The sequence below is a fragment of the Panthera pardus genome, unplaced genomic scaffold (genome assembly GCF_024362965.1).
Source record: "Panthera pardus isolate Hobbes unplaced genomic scaffold, ASM2436296v1 HiC_scaffold_20, whole genome shotgun sequence".
Taxonomy (NCBI): domain Eukaryota; kingdom Metazoa; phylum Chordata; class Mammalia; order Carnivora; family Felidae; genus Panthera; species Panthera pardus.
In genome coordinates, this window is record NW_026526766.1 from 65,895,361 (window position 1) to 65,910,352 (window position 14,992).

Genomic DNA, 14,992 nt, shown 5'->3' on the forward strand with positions numbered 1-14,992 from the left:
CATGCTCTACAGCCATGAGCAATACAAGGTGAGCCTAGAAAAGAAAAAATAAAGTAAACCTGAGCTATCACACATACATACACATATACACACACACACATACTATACCATATATACTATATATACGTATACACACACACAATGCTATACACACACACACACATATAAACTAGCACAATGTACATATACTACACTATATGTGTATACACTATTGTATATATACTATGTGCTTTTAAGCATATACATATATATATATACTATACCAAATGTGTGTATATATATAGTATAACTTATTTTTTCAACAAGGGGGAGGGGCAGTGGGAGAGGAAGACAGAGAATTTTAAGCAGGCTCCACTCCCAGCACAGAGCCAGATGTGGGGCTCAATCTCACCACTGTGGGATCATGACCTGAGCTAAAATCAAGAGTCTGAAGCTTAACCAACTGAGCCACCCAGGAGCACCTAGTATACCTTTTTTTTTTTTTTAATATATATACCTTTTTTTTTAAGCTTCTCTTGTTTTTATATCATTGACATATTCTCACCCATCTAAAGATCTATAAATCCTATAGGAATAAAGAAAATTTCTACCTAACTAGATTAAGAAATTCCTTTATCCTTCTGTTTGAAGTACTAGATTATTTGTTATAAGTAAGGGGTATTTTTGTCTAAAGAAAAAATACTAGCTAGTATCTACAACTTAACAGTTTAAAAATACAAGAATTCTATTGTGGATAAAACAAAGAATTAACTTTCTAGAGATACAAAGCTTTGACAGTGTATATAAATACTTTGAATCAACTACAAATTTAACCTACCTATAAACTTCCAAATACATTTATAACTTAATCATAGATTTTAGAAGGGCAGATTATTTTATTAAAATACATATAACTGTTGCTAGCAACAGTAGTATAAAGAGGAGAAAAGTTCAAATATGACAACAGAGGGCTATTATTTCAGGTTGAATTCGCTGCTGTTCTTTGCATCCAATATTAGTTTGTGCAGGGGCTTTGGGACACCTGATAAAATCCACATTCTTGAGTCCACCTCCCCTTGGCCCTCAGCACAGTAAACACCTGGGTCTGTCTGGGCTCTCTTCTGTCCCTGGGTGCAGAAGGCAAGCACATACCTGACAAATGTGTACTGTTCGTTGTACATCCAGGGCTGAAGCTCCAGGCTGGGGTACTTGCCAAAGGGTGGCACGATCAAGCTGAACACCAGGGCAATGCAGACAAACACAGCTGGCAGAACAATCTATAACCAGGGGGTAGAGGGGAAAGGAAATTGCAAAACAAGGGCAAGTGTTAGAAAGAAGGGCACAGGGCAAGCCCCTAAGAGTCCAGCTAGCCTCCCAAACCAGCCAGCATGCAAATGAGCAGTACAGGGCCCATAGCAGAGCTCTACCAAGGCACTCATGGCAGGTTGGAAGCAGCAGATCCTGAGAACTAAACCTCTTCCCTCCAGGCATTTCTGGAAGCTGGCAGCACAAGGCCAGAGGCTATGGCCACCTGGCAGAAGCCCCAAGCTAAAAACTTCAGAGTAAACAGTAGTCATATGTCAGGGTGACTCAGAACGTAGGGTCCTGTCCTCTGCCCTCTGAAGACCAAAGACCACACTGGGCCAGGAGCCCAGCTCAGCTCTGAGAAAGGCTGAGAGAAAAGCCCTGGACCAGGAGTCCGAAGACCTGAAACCTGGTTCTGTCTCTACTATTAGTGTACCATGTGAACTCACTTCCCACTGTGGCCTCATGTGCTCACTTGTAATCTGCGGACCAAGACTAAATGACCCAGTAAGATCCCACTCTGAAAGGGAAACAGCAGCCACTGTCACCATATAATGGCCTCAAAATGCATCAAGACCTAAATCCTTCTTTATGGGAAAATATATGACAATGATCTAATTATTGTTACAGCCCTAAGTAGTAGTATCATCATCACCAATCAACGAACAAGGTAGTTGAATTCAGAGAGACTAAGTAATGTGCTCAAGGTCATACAGCCAATAAGTAGCAGAACCAGAATTCAGATTCAGGTCTGTATCTCCAAACTCATACTCTTCTGCATTATCCACATAGTCTATAGGGAAGAATCTCTTGGTTTCATACTTCTTGATTTTATACTTCTTGGTTTTATAGAGTGGGATAATTTCATCCCTTCTGAGCAAGCAACTTAGCATGCCAACACTCACATGCAGGCAATAGTGTAGTGAATCTTCTCAATCTGTTTGCCATTTTTTTTCTTTCCTCTGTGGCTACCTTTTTGTCAATTTGTAATTAAAAATAAATTTAGAGAAAAATCATGTTTCCAATAAGTTTATATATCAGGTACATCTGGACGTATCATTTCTCAAGTTATGAAAACTGAATTTTCCCAGACACACACACACACACACACACACACACACACACACACACACAGCACTACTCAATGTCAGGCCCCATTCTAAGCAGTTACTCCTTTTTTTTTTTTTTTTAATTTAAATCCAAGTTAGTTAACATATAGTGTAATAATGATTTCAGGAATAGAATTTAGTGATTCATCACTTATATATAACACCCAGTGCTCATCCCAACCAGGGTCTTCCTTACTGTCCCTTGCCCATTTAGCCCATACGCCCACCCAACACCCCACCAGCAACCCTCAGTTTGTTCTCTGTATTTGGGAGTCTCTTATGGTTTATCTCCCTGTTTTTATATTATTTTTGCTTCCCTTCCCTTATGTTCATCTGCTTTGTATCTTAAATTCCACATGAGTGAAGTCATATATTTGTCTTTCTCTGACTGACTTACTTTGCTTAGCATAATATACTCTAGTTCCATCCACATTGTTGCAAATGGCAAGATTTCATTCTTTTTGATCGCCAAGTAATATACCATGTGTATAGATACATATACCACATCTTCTTTATCCAGTCGATATGGACTAATGTTATCCAGCCGATATGACTGATGTCATCAGTCGATGGACATTTGGGCTCTTTTCATACTTTGGTTATTGTCGACAGTGCTGCTATAAATATTGGATGCATGTGCTCCTTTGAAACAGCACCCCTGTATCCTTTGGATAAATACCTTGTAGTGCAATTGCTGGGTTGTAATTTTTCAAGGAACCTCCATACTGTTTTCCAGAGTGGCTGCACCAGTTTGCATTCCCACCAGCAGCGCAAAAGAGATCGTCTTTTTCTGCATCCTCGCTAACATTTGTTGTTGCCTGAGTTGCTAATGTTAGCCATTCTGACAGGTGTGAGGTGGTATCTCATTGTGGTTTTGATTTGTATTTCCCTGATGATAAGTGATGTTGAGCATCTTTTCATGTGTCTCTTAGCCATCTGGATGTCTTCTTTGGAAAAGTGTCTATGTCTTTTGCCCATTTCACTGGATTATTTGTGTTTGGGGCATTGAGTTTGATAAGTTCTTTATAGATTTTGATACTAACTTTTTATTTGATATGTCATTTGTAAATATCTTCTCATTCCATCAATTGCCTTTTAGTTTTGCTGATTGTTTCCTTTTTCTGTGCAGAAGCTTTTTATCTAGTTTTACTTCCTTTTTCTGTGAAGAAACTAGTTAATTTTTGCTTTTGTTTCCTTGCCTCTGGAGACATGTCAAGTAAGAAGTTGCTGTGGCCAAAGTCAAAGGCGTTGTTGCCTGTTTTCTCCTCTAGGATTTTGATGGCTTCCTGTCTTATGTTTAGGTCTTTCATCCATTTTGAGGTTGTTTTGTTTTGTTTTGTTTTGTTTTGTTTTGTTTTGTTTTGTTTTTGTATGGTGGAAGAAAGTGGTCCAGGTTCTTTCTTCTGCTGTCCAGTTTTCCCAACACCATTTGCTGAAGAGACTTTTTCCCATTAGATATTATTTCCAGCTTTGTCAAAGATTAGTTGTCCATACATTTGTGCATCCATTTCTGGGTTCTCTATTGTGTTCCATTGATCTGTGTGTCTGTTTTTCTGAAAGTACCATATTGTCTTGAGGATTACAGCTTTGTAATACAGCATGAAGTCCAGAATTGTGATGTCTCCAGCTTTGGTTTTCTTTTTCAGGATTGCTTTGGCTATTCAGGGTCTTTTCTGGTTCCATACAAATTTTAGGATTGTTTGTTCTATCTCTGTGAAGAATGCTGGTGTTATTTTGATAGGGTTCGCATTGAATATGTAGATTGCTTTGGGTAGTATTGACATTTTAACAATATTTGTTCTTCCAATCCATGAGCATGGAATGTTTTTTCCATTTTTGTGTGTGTCTTCTTTCATTTCTTTTATAAGCTTTCTATAGTTTTCAGTGTATAGATTTTTCACCTCTTTGGTTCGGTTTATTCCTAGGTATTTTATGCGTTTTGATGCAATCGTAAATGGGATCAATTCCTTGATTTCTCTTTCTGCTGCTTCATTACTAGTGTATAAAAATGCAACCAATTTCTGTACATTGATTTTATATCCTGCGTCTTTGCTGAATTCATGGATCAGTTCTAGCAGTTTTTTAGTGGAGTCTTTTGGGTTTTCCACATATAGTATCATGTCATCCAAGCAGTTATTCATTTTAATGCTTAGAACAACCCTGTGTTGTAGGTACGTTGTCTTCATTCTAAAGATGACAAGATGGAGGCACAGCAAAGTAACTTGCCCGCAGACACAGGAGCGGCAAGAAGCAGAACTGGTATTGAAATACAGAGAGTCTGGCCCCAGCATCCTCTCTTAACCATGACCTTCTCCTGCTTCCTCTGGTCAGGGAGCCAGCAGCCCATCCATGAAGCCAGAGTCCCCTGAGCAAAGAATCCCTTCCGGCTCCGACTGCCTCTGGTAGTCAGCAGCCTCTTCCACAGAAGGGCCACAAACTGCTGCTGTGTGAGTTTCCAGCCCTTCATCTGGTAAGAGTCTTTGCTGTCCATCCCACTGAGCAGGTCTGTCTCTCTGGATTCTGCAAGAAGCCAGCACCGAAGGTCACCTGTTATCTCAGGCAATTTTGACATCAACTTGCTCTTCTTTTTCAGGCTTTTTCAGCAAGACTCCATATCAGTAAGATAAAGATGGCCAATACAACAGAAAACTGGATGACAGTAATAAAGTGAGACCTCAAAAATGAAAATGATATGGCCTACAAAATTATGAAAAGATGCTGAATTCAGAAGAAATCAGAGAAATGTAAATTGTTTCTCACATATAAATGAAACGAATTATAAAGATGCTGCAGAAACAATTACAGTTAAGTAAAACTAAAACAAATTAAAAAGTAAATTGATTACTCAGCTAGTAGGTATCTATGACAACTTGTGTAAGTGAAAAGAAATACACTAGAGAGCACTGGATAATGGGTCTTCAATGAAAGAGGAACTTCACACACAAAAATATATGTCACAAACTAAGTGCACAAATGTTTTAAGCTAGAAAGTGTCTCAATTTATGCAAAGCAAAAAGCCAGCATATTTAAGTAGCAAAAGTTCCAGAACTACTTCTCCCATAACACTCTCCCCACTCCAGGTGGGAGGCACAAGGATTACTCAAAGCAATGGACTTGTAAAACCTATTTTAAGAAATCATTACATTTATTAATGAGAAGTTAAACTTAAAACTTAAAGAAAGCCAATTAACATAAGATATCTAAACAGGGATATAATAATATATATTAAACTCATACATTCATATGTTTTAGTAATAAAAAAAATTAAATAGAAACAACTTTGAAGAAATTCATACCACATTTAATACTGAGTTGCTCACAAATCTTTCCAGTTACTAGGCTAGTAGCAAAGAGGCTGACACAGAAATATCGAGACATGCTGACAAGCTGAAAAAGCATCCAGTCTGACATTTTCCTTCTCCATAGCATTAAATTCAATGCTCAACACACAACAGGTGCTTAACAAATATTCACTGATATGAGTATAAAACTTTTAAGAAACACTGAATGAAAATCGAAGTTATTTTTTACTTCTAATTTACTTTTATAAATAATAATAAAAGAAACACATAAACATTGGTAGTAATTTGCCTTGTTGGAAAAGAAACAACAGACCCAAAATGGAGTTATCTGCACCCATAACACCAAACCAAGACTTCATTGCAGTTTTAACCTTTCCCAGAAATGTGATCTTAAACAGTCAATCTGAAATTTCCTGATCAGCAATATTAAGGTAATCTGCATAAGATCCCTGCCATTCCTCTCCCTCCAAAAGATGACCTGGCCTGAAACAATCCTTTCTTTTCTTCTGCTAATAACCTCCTTGCCCCACCCATTTTCTGCCTATAAAATGATACTATTTTGTACACCACTTCCAACCACCTATTTACTTGAAGAGATGCTGCCCAATTCATGAATTGTTGAATAAAGCCAATTACATCTTCACATCTTCAAACTATAAACTTGAATTTTTGTTCCTTAATATCCTTTACTATATTTTTTCCCTCCAATACATAATCCTGTATCATGCACACACAAAAACGGCTGTAAGGTATCTCCACACTAAATAACTATAGCTTAAATTAAAGGAACTCAAAGGTGACAACAAAAATAGCACATACTATTTCAAACTTTAATGAAGGAAAAGTAGTCTATACCACCATCTAGTGGCCGTGGAATACAGCACTCAGGTACTTAGCCACATATGTCACCAAAATACAAGCATCTAAAGTTTACACTGGATCCAGCTCTCCTGCTGGATCTCCTGCTTCCTTCTGCAGATCTGGACCTTTGGACAAAACCACACAGGAACACCATTTGTTATGTAAGGTGTAAAATGCATCTTCATACTCATCAGACCAAATGGACAGTATAAAAAATTGGTCAGAAAAAACCCATACACTACAATTAAAGGTACAAATTTATAAGACAATTTGGCACTCTTTAGTAAAGATGAATATGTACATATCTTATAACCTAACAATTCCATTCCTTCATATATACTCTAATGCAGTGGTTCCTAACCTCTGGTACACAGGTGTCTATGGAAGAATGCAGAGGTTCTGGTAACTTGGGTGGGAAAAAAATTACATTTTTATTGTGTTAAAAAAAAGAAAAACAGATCTCAAAATGGCATCACTTAGGTTAAGGCACCAAGTCACTAAACCAGGGTTAATACCTAATCTAACTGCAGAATCAACCTTCACGCGAAATGTAATCTTAACTTGTAAGTCAGGAATTTTTTTTCTTTTGTTTTTTAAAGCTTATTTATTTATTTTGAGAGAGACAGAGACAGTATGAGTGGGAGAGAGGCAGAGGGAGAGGGAGAGATTAAGAATCCTATACAGGCTCCATGCTGCCAGCTCAGAGTGGAACTCAGGAACCATGAGATTAAGTCCTGAGCTGAAACCAAGAGTCTGACGCTTAACAACTGACTGAGCCACCCAGGCACCCCAGTCAGGAATTTTCTAATAAGTGCCACTGAGTCTGTCACATGGCCCCTCCATCCCCTAAAGGAAGATGAGATAATCTGCATGATAAAAACCCCTGTTCTTCCCCCACCCCAACCAGGGAAAATGGTCATGCTTTAAACAATCCTTTCTTTTCCTTTGGTTATAACTTTCTTGCCCTGCCCTCCTTCCTATCAGCAATTTCCATTTTGTACAAATCCTCAGAATATCTACTTGCTGGAGTGAGATGTTGCCCAATTCATTAATTGTTTAATAAAGGCAATTGGATCTTCAAAATTTACTCTCTTGAATTTTGTGTTTTTTTTTAAAATGTTTATGCATTTATTTTGAGAGAGAGAGAGAGAGAGAGAGAGAGCACAGGCAGGAAGGGGCAGAGAGAGAGAGAGAGAGAGAGAGAGAATCCCAAGTAGGCTCTGCACTGTCAGAGCAGAGCCCAATAGCAGGACTCAATCTCAGGAACTATGAGATCATGACCTGAGCCCAAATCAAGAGTCAGATGCTCAACTAAGCCACCCAGGTGCCCCTAAATTTTGTTTTTTAACAATTGTCACCAACTTCTAACTGAAAATAAGCATTCCCTTTATGTATGAATGTAGGCAACAAATCACAGTATTATTAATGGGACCTGTGACTTTGTGACCAATAAATATCATAGATATTGTCAAATTCCATTTAGAGGTGTTGTAAAAATACAAAAAAATTTTTATGCTTATCACTACTTAAATTATGATAGTCTTTAAATCTGACAATAGATCCTGTTACCTTAATAAAGAAGTATGTCAGGGCACCTGGGTAGCTTAGTCAGTTAAGTATCTGACTCTTGATTTCACCTCAGGTCATGATCTCACAGTTCATGAGATCAAGCCTCCACATCAGGCTCTGCACTGAGTATGAAGCCTGCTTAAGATTCTCTCTCTCTCTCTCTCTCTCTCTCTCTCTCTCTTTCTCTCTCTGCACTTTTTGTGCAGGTGCACTCTCTCTCTCTCAAAATAATTTTTTAAAGAAAATCTTTAAAGAAATTCTTCAGAGATAAAGAAATTCTTTAGAGATAAAGAAATTCTTTATCAAGAATTTACTTTCAGGGGCACCTGACTGGTTCAGTTGGAAGAGCATGCAACTCTTGATTTCAGGGTTGTGAGTTTGGGTCCCATGCTGGGTGTAGAGACTACTTAAATAAATAAACTTGAAAAAAAAAAAGAATTTGCTTTCATATTTTGATCATTCTGGCTCAATCTGTTTTCTCTGTAAACCTATGTATTTGCTAAGTATGTAAAACATTATAATTGTATCAGGGAGCAAGAACCCTTCAAGGGTTCTTCTAAGCTGGACTAAGAATTAAATTAATATGAGACAGATTAACAGGAGAAAATCAAATTTAAGCATATGTATGAGTGATGAGGGAGCGTGGGGCAAGCTGAGGGCAAAGTGCAGGCTAATAGCACTCGCCACCGCCTCCCCCCTCCCCCCCAACCGCCCCACACCCAAGGTGGGACAATGTGTGATATTCCTTGGACACTCCAGGATACCCCAAAACTGGAAAAGACAAAAAAAATGGTTTAATTGATAAGAATCTCCACAAGTTTACCAGAAAAAGGCAATCCCATCAATGGCCAGTAGAAACTCCCTTTGCTTTGGGAAAAACAACCTTAGTTTGACAATAGCTAGGCCTCCAGTAAGTCTGATAGTCTCTTTGGAAACTCCCTCTTGACTTTACCTCCCCCGACTCCATAAAGCAGTCACTGTACACACTAGCAGTGCAGCTCTTCCTGCCCATGGGTCCTGTCCCCATGCTTTAATAATAAAATCACCTTTTTGCACCAAAGATGTCTTCAAGAATTCTTTCTTGGCTGTGGGCTCTGGACCCCACAAACCGCCCTCCATCACCCCAAAATTTCATCATGAGGAATCCAAATAGACATAAATTGCAAAGACAGGCAAAATGAGGTATGTATATCATCCTGAACTAAGGAGAAGTGCAGAGGAAAGAATATAATTCACAGGGTAATTAGAAGAACCACAGATATTTGGTAATTAGATACTTGTTCTGCCATACAAATGGGTCACTCAGATAAAATTTATCTCAGTAATAACCCTTATTCTGGCAAAGATCCCCAGTTTAGATTTTTCAGTGTACTTAAGAGAGGGGTCAAAGTTTCTCTTGAGCCTGCAGGGTCTTGATTGGCTTCAGCTCAAAATAATCTTCATGATAACGTGGCCCATCTTAGAGTGACCTGCCCTCAGACACTACAGTTCCATAGGCCTACAAGATTTCCAAAAGGTTCTATGGCATAAAGAGGGTTAAGAATCCCTGGCCTAGAGAAAATTTTCATATGGAAACAGGAACTATCTAGTTAGAGCTATCTATGTATATAAAAAATTCAAAACATCTTTGTTCATAATATCAAATGGACAAATATATGTCCATACGAGGGAAGAGCATATATTAGAGAAATGTATTAATTACTGTGACTGCATCAAAATACATGATTTTCAAAAATCTTATGTCAACTGACAGAATGACAAAAACAGCCTAATTCCATTATAAAGTTGTAAAATAGGCAAACCAATGCAATATATTGTTTAGAGTTATACACAAATGTAGCTGAAAATCACAGAAAGTGAATGCAATATTTAACACAAAATTCTGGGTTTTGGCTGCTTGAGGCAAGGAGGTTGGGGAAGGTGTTACAGGGAGGAGAATGTGACCAGAAAGGAACATGTATTGGGCTTCTAAATTGCTGACCATATTTGATTTCTTAAGCGTGGTGGCAGGTAACAGGCATTCAATTTATTATTCTCTAAAGTGTACTGACACTTTACATCTACTTTTGTATGTATGATATGTGTTTCATGTTACCTCCTTCGACAGGCAACCTTACTCCACCCAGTCTAAAATAACTATTCAGCTGCTATCACGTTAGCCTATCTTAAAATTCCAGATTTATCTAGCTTTGGACTACCTGTCAGAAGTTTAGGATATACAACAATAATTTTCAACATACTTTATGTATCTTCTAGGCAGTTCAGAGATTTGTTTCTAAACAAAATGTCACAGAAAAACATTTCATCTTAAATGCTGCTTGGACACTATTTTCTACCGCACATATTTTAAAAATAAATGGTAAAATGAACTGGTTTTACAATCTGGCTTTAAATCTTGGATGTGCCACTTAGCAGCAGTGAACCTCAGAAAATTATTTCTCTCTTAGAACTTTACCTTCTTCACTTGGAGATATAGTTTAACTCACTGGGTTTTGAGGATGATTAAAACCTGTGAGTGAATAGGAAATTGTCTTAGGCACCTTGCAGCACTTACCAATGTTTTCCCTAAGTTATAACCATGAATCACTCTTTACTATCTGTTAAGTATTTTCATTTTGGAAGTTCACTGGCTAGATGCAGCTGATGATAGAGTTTCTATGTATGGCAAAACCACTGTGTAGAAGTCTGGCTCCTTGATTTACCATACACAGAAGAGCTGCCTGCCAACCAGGAAAACCCACTTTAGATTCTTAAGGAAGAAGAAGTAAAATATTGTTGTGTCTGAGGCATTATACATTTGGTATCTATTTGTTACAGCAGCTCAGCCTGTCCTATTTAATATATTCTTGAAAACGTAAACCACATTCAGAAGTACCAGATACAGTTGACAAGGTTAGAACCAGTCATAAACAAATTAAGTGAATGACTGCCTATCAAATACTAAGATATCCAGCCTCCCTCCCTTCTCAGTCACAGAAAACTGGCAGTAAGGCTTGTAACTCACAGATGGGAATCTGCAAGTTTCCTCACAGGGGTAACTGACTAGATTTAAGAGAAATCATTTACAGATGGTAACAAATGGGGGTTTTTCCCCTCAATGAAATAATAGAAAACCCTACAGTGAAGCCCGCTATTTGACAAACTCCACTCATGCTCAAAGAGCTTTCAAAAAAAATGTTTTTGGGGCACCTGGGTGGCTCAGTGGGTTAAGCGCCTGACTCTCAATTTCGGTTCAGGTCATGATCCCACGGTTGGTGAGATCAAGCATGGAGCTTGCTTGGGATTCTGTCTCCTTGTCTCTCTGCCCCTCCCCTGCTTGCACTTTCTTTCTCTCTCCCTCTCTCTCTCCCTCTAAATAAACATTAAAAAAAGTAGTCTCACTGCAAAATATGAGCTGATAGCCAAGAATTACAAATACAAAAATACTTTAGGAAAAACACTAGTGCCAAGACGAAAACAAATGAAAGAAAACAAAAGAAAAGTTGAAATAATTCAGGAAGACCCATTACAATAACTAAAAAAACACAGGGTGGGTGATGGGTATTGAGGAGAGCACCTTTTGGGATGAGCACTGGGTGTTGTATGGAAACCAATTTGACAATAAACTTCATATAGTGAAAAAAAAAGAAAGAATTTAATAAATATGGGCTGTATGAGTGAATGAATTGTTAATCCATGGGGAACAGAGTCTAAGAAAATATATTTAAATGTAAAGATCCAGTCCAGGCACAGATGATGCTTTGTTTTGTCTTACTTGGTTAAAAACTAATGCCCATCATACAGAAACACTTATCCCCTCTGGAATTGTATTTTAAAAAGTCTCTCTCCTCTGAACAGATAATTCAAGTCCTTGAAGAAGGCACAACCAATACAACCACAGGTGATATCCCTGTAATAATTCTCTATTCTTTTTTTTAAATTTTTTTTAACATTTATTCATTATTAAGAGATAGAGAGAGACTGAGCATGAACAGGGGAGGGGCAGAGAGAGGGGGAGACAGAATCCGAAGCAGGCTCCAGGCTCGGAGCTGGTGGCACAGAGCCTGATGCAGGGCTCAAACTCACAAACTGTGAGATCATGACCTGAGCCAAAGTCGGATGCCCAACCGACTGAGCCACCCAGGCGCCCCAATAATTCTCTATTCTTGATAGTATAAGCAGTATTATTTCAATGTGTGCAACAAGGTAACTATTGGGTAATTGTGTTTGATTATGCATTGTGTAATTATGTGTATTAATGCAATGCAATTAGTAATAAAAATGTAAACAATCTGTAAATTAATGTGACAACTACTTTTAATCCAACCATTGTCAGATGGGGAAGGGAAGGTTATTTTGAAGGAATGGTATATAAGAGACCTAAATCCTCTTTTTCCAAGCAACAGACACTACTGAAAATATCAAGACACACTAGAAAAAGCCTGTAATTTAGAAAAAGAGAATAAAGCATTAGAAGAAACAACTGGAAAATGCTGACAATAGTTATTCTGGGGACCAATAATCAGGGATAGGGAGGAAAAGACCCAAGGTCTGGTTCGCTTTTTAAGACTTAGAAAACTATTTGACTTGAAACTATGTATGTTTAACTTTGACTTAAAAAAAAATTTTTTAATGTTTATTTTTGAGATTGAGAGAGAAAGAGCTTGAGCGGGTGACGGGCAAAGAGAGAAGGAGATGCACAATCCCAAGCAGGCTCCAGGCTATGAGCTGTCAGCACAGAGCCCAACGTGGGAATCGAAGTCATCAACTGCAAGATCATGACCTGAGCCAGAGCCCAACGTTTAGCCAACTGAGCCACCCAGACACCCCCCACTGGCTTTTGAATACCTAGTTCGGGACCCCCATTCCAATGAGCTCCTGAAAAATGCAATTTGAAATCATTAAGAGCCTTACGAGGTCATGCTGCGGTGTCAATTAGAGAACCACCATGCATTTGATGAGGAGAAGTGAAGCCTCCCTCGTCTTGACGTTTAAGTCACCCCGACTAAAAATGAACAAGGACAAAAACCTCCACGATTTTCAACGCACAGCATTATAATATGCACGCATCATACTTCCTTCTCAAAGGACAAACTCACATTCTGCGCACGAACTTTAAGAACTGTGCGTAACCGCGCGTGGAGACTAGCTGATGGGCTCAGAAAGGTGGCACAGGAACGCTCTCCGCGTTCAGCTAATCCTAACGCCCCTCTGACGTTTGGGTGAGAACGTCTGAGGAAACAAACGTTGGGCCGGAGGGGGCAGGGGCCCGAACGTGACGCCCACGGACGACGCCAGCCAACCGGGCGGTGCCGCCGCGCCTCCCGGCACCAGAGGCGGAGCTGCCGCCGAGGAGTCCCGCCCCAGCCTGCGTCCGCCAGTAGCTCGGTCGCTGCTCTTTTCCAGGCGGGTTAGCCCTACCAGGAGGAACCGAAGACAGAATACTGGCTGGCTGGCCCTCCCAGCGCTCGCAGCCGCGCCATGCTCGTCCTCCGAAGCGGCCTGACTAGAGCTCTGGCTGCGCGGACGCTCGCGCCTCAGGTACCGGCCGCGGAGACGTGCCCACGCCGTGCCTTGGGGGAGGGGAGGGACGTCAGCGAGGAGCTCGAGGTCCCGCGCAAGCGCTTCCCGGCTGCGCTCCCAGACTTACGAGCGTCGCGCAATGGCCCAGTCGGTTCCCGCCCCAAATTGTTCTAGTGCATGTTTGAGAACCGGAAGTGGGGTCACGGGACTCGCGGGAACATGGAGGCGCAGTTCAGGGAGGGTCCGCTGGTCAGTATCGCCTCCAGGCCGTTTCGCGAGCAGCAGCGAATGGGATTTTTCTGGCCTACGTGCCAGGCGTCCCTGAGGACACCCTTGAAGCTCCCGCTGCTTCGTTCTTGCCGCCCAGCCCCCTGCGGTCGCCACGTTGAGGCCGGTGCCCGGTGCTTGCTGATCGAGCCTTTTCTATTTACCGTTTGACAAGCCACCGCCCTCCCCGCCCCCCCCCCCCGACGAAAGGTAGAGGAGAAATAGGTCAACTAGTAGTTGGCGACCGAAGTGACCTCCCTTGTTTAAAACGAAGTGTACACAGCGAGCTTTTTGCAGAGAACCTGGAAGAGAAGGCCCAGGGTGCGGGTCGTGGAGCATCCAGCCCAGCCTCCCCCTGTTTCCTGTGGGTCGTGTCCGAGGCAGGCAGGGTTAGGAACCTCAGAGCAGATACGGTAACAGCCTCATTTACCCTTGAATGAGAAACGTGCACAACAGATTTTTGTGATTCAGCCTTAACTGTTGGGAACCCGCCTATCTGTCAGTCTACAGTGTTTTTTTCCTTTGGATATTTAGGCTTGTACTTCTTTCTCGAAAGGTACATAGGAAGGGAATTAACCTACTCTAGAGACTGACTTTCTGGTGAAGACTGAAGAAGAACCAGTAATGGCCCATTCACCCAAGATTAGCAATAGTCTTTATCCTTCTGATCCACACTTTTCTGGGGCAGGGCCAAAAGTTATTCCTTACAACTTTATTCTGGACTGTGACTTTATTATTCTGGACTGTGACTTTATTAGATGTCAGCCAAGTGTTCTCTTTTAATTGAATGTAAGTGCTGCTGAAAATGAGCCCTAACCTGAAGATAAGGGAGCCTGGAACACTTATGAATCCTACCCCATAAATAATTGTAGTTTCTGCCCTTTGACAAAAATCACCTCCCCACAAGCACACACGCTTACCTCACTGCTGTTACCTTTCCCTGGGCTTTTCCTCTAATTGTTTCTTATTTGAAAAATAATAAAACTATGTGCCTTTGACCACATATTTGTTTCCAAATACAAATTCTCTGAAAAATAACATAAAAGCAATTGTTATAAATACCTAACGGTTCCGTTTTCTAATATATTTTATTTATAC

The 14,992-nt window shown here is 40.2% G+C and overlaps 2 protein-coding genes across 4 annotated transcripts in view; one reads left to right on the plus strand and one right to left on the minus strand.

Annotated features, from left to right (window-relative positions):
• LOC128778623 (phospholipid-transporting ATPase ABCA1-like) overlaps nucleotides 1-13,315 on the minus strand; it is a 23,235-nt gene extending 9,920 nt beyond the window's left edge. The window contains exons 1-2 of the mRNA XM_053908148.1: nucleotides 13,204-13,315; nucleotides 1,132-1,256 (exon numbers count right to left, since the gene is read on the minus strand). Coding sequence (XP_053764123.1) covers nucleotides 1,132-1,160 — 29 coding nt within the window. The 5' untranslated portion in view covers nucleotides 1,161-1,256; nucleotides 13,204-13,315. The remainder of the gene's footprint in view (nucleotides 1-1,131; nucleotides 1,257-13,203) is intronic.
• Nucleotides 13,316-13,536: 221 nt separating this feature from the next.
• Nucleotides 13,537-14,992, plus strand: part of LOC109270040 (protein NipSnap homolog 3A-like) — a 38,335-nt gene continuing 36,879 nt past the window's right edge. For all 3 annotated transcript variants that reach the window (XR_008424292.1, XR_008424291.1, XM_053908147.1), the window contains exon 1: nucleotides 13,537-13,645. Coding sequence is in view for 1 of the 3 variants with exons in the window: in XM_053908147.1 (XP_053764122.1) it covers nucleotides 13,586-13,645 (60 nt within the window). In the remaining 2 variants the exon portion in view is untranslated. The remainder of the gene's footprint in view (nucleotides 13,646-14,992) is intronic.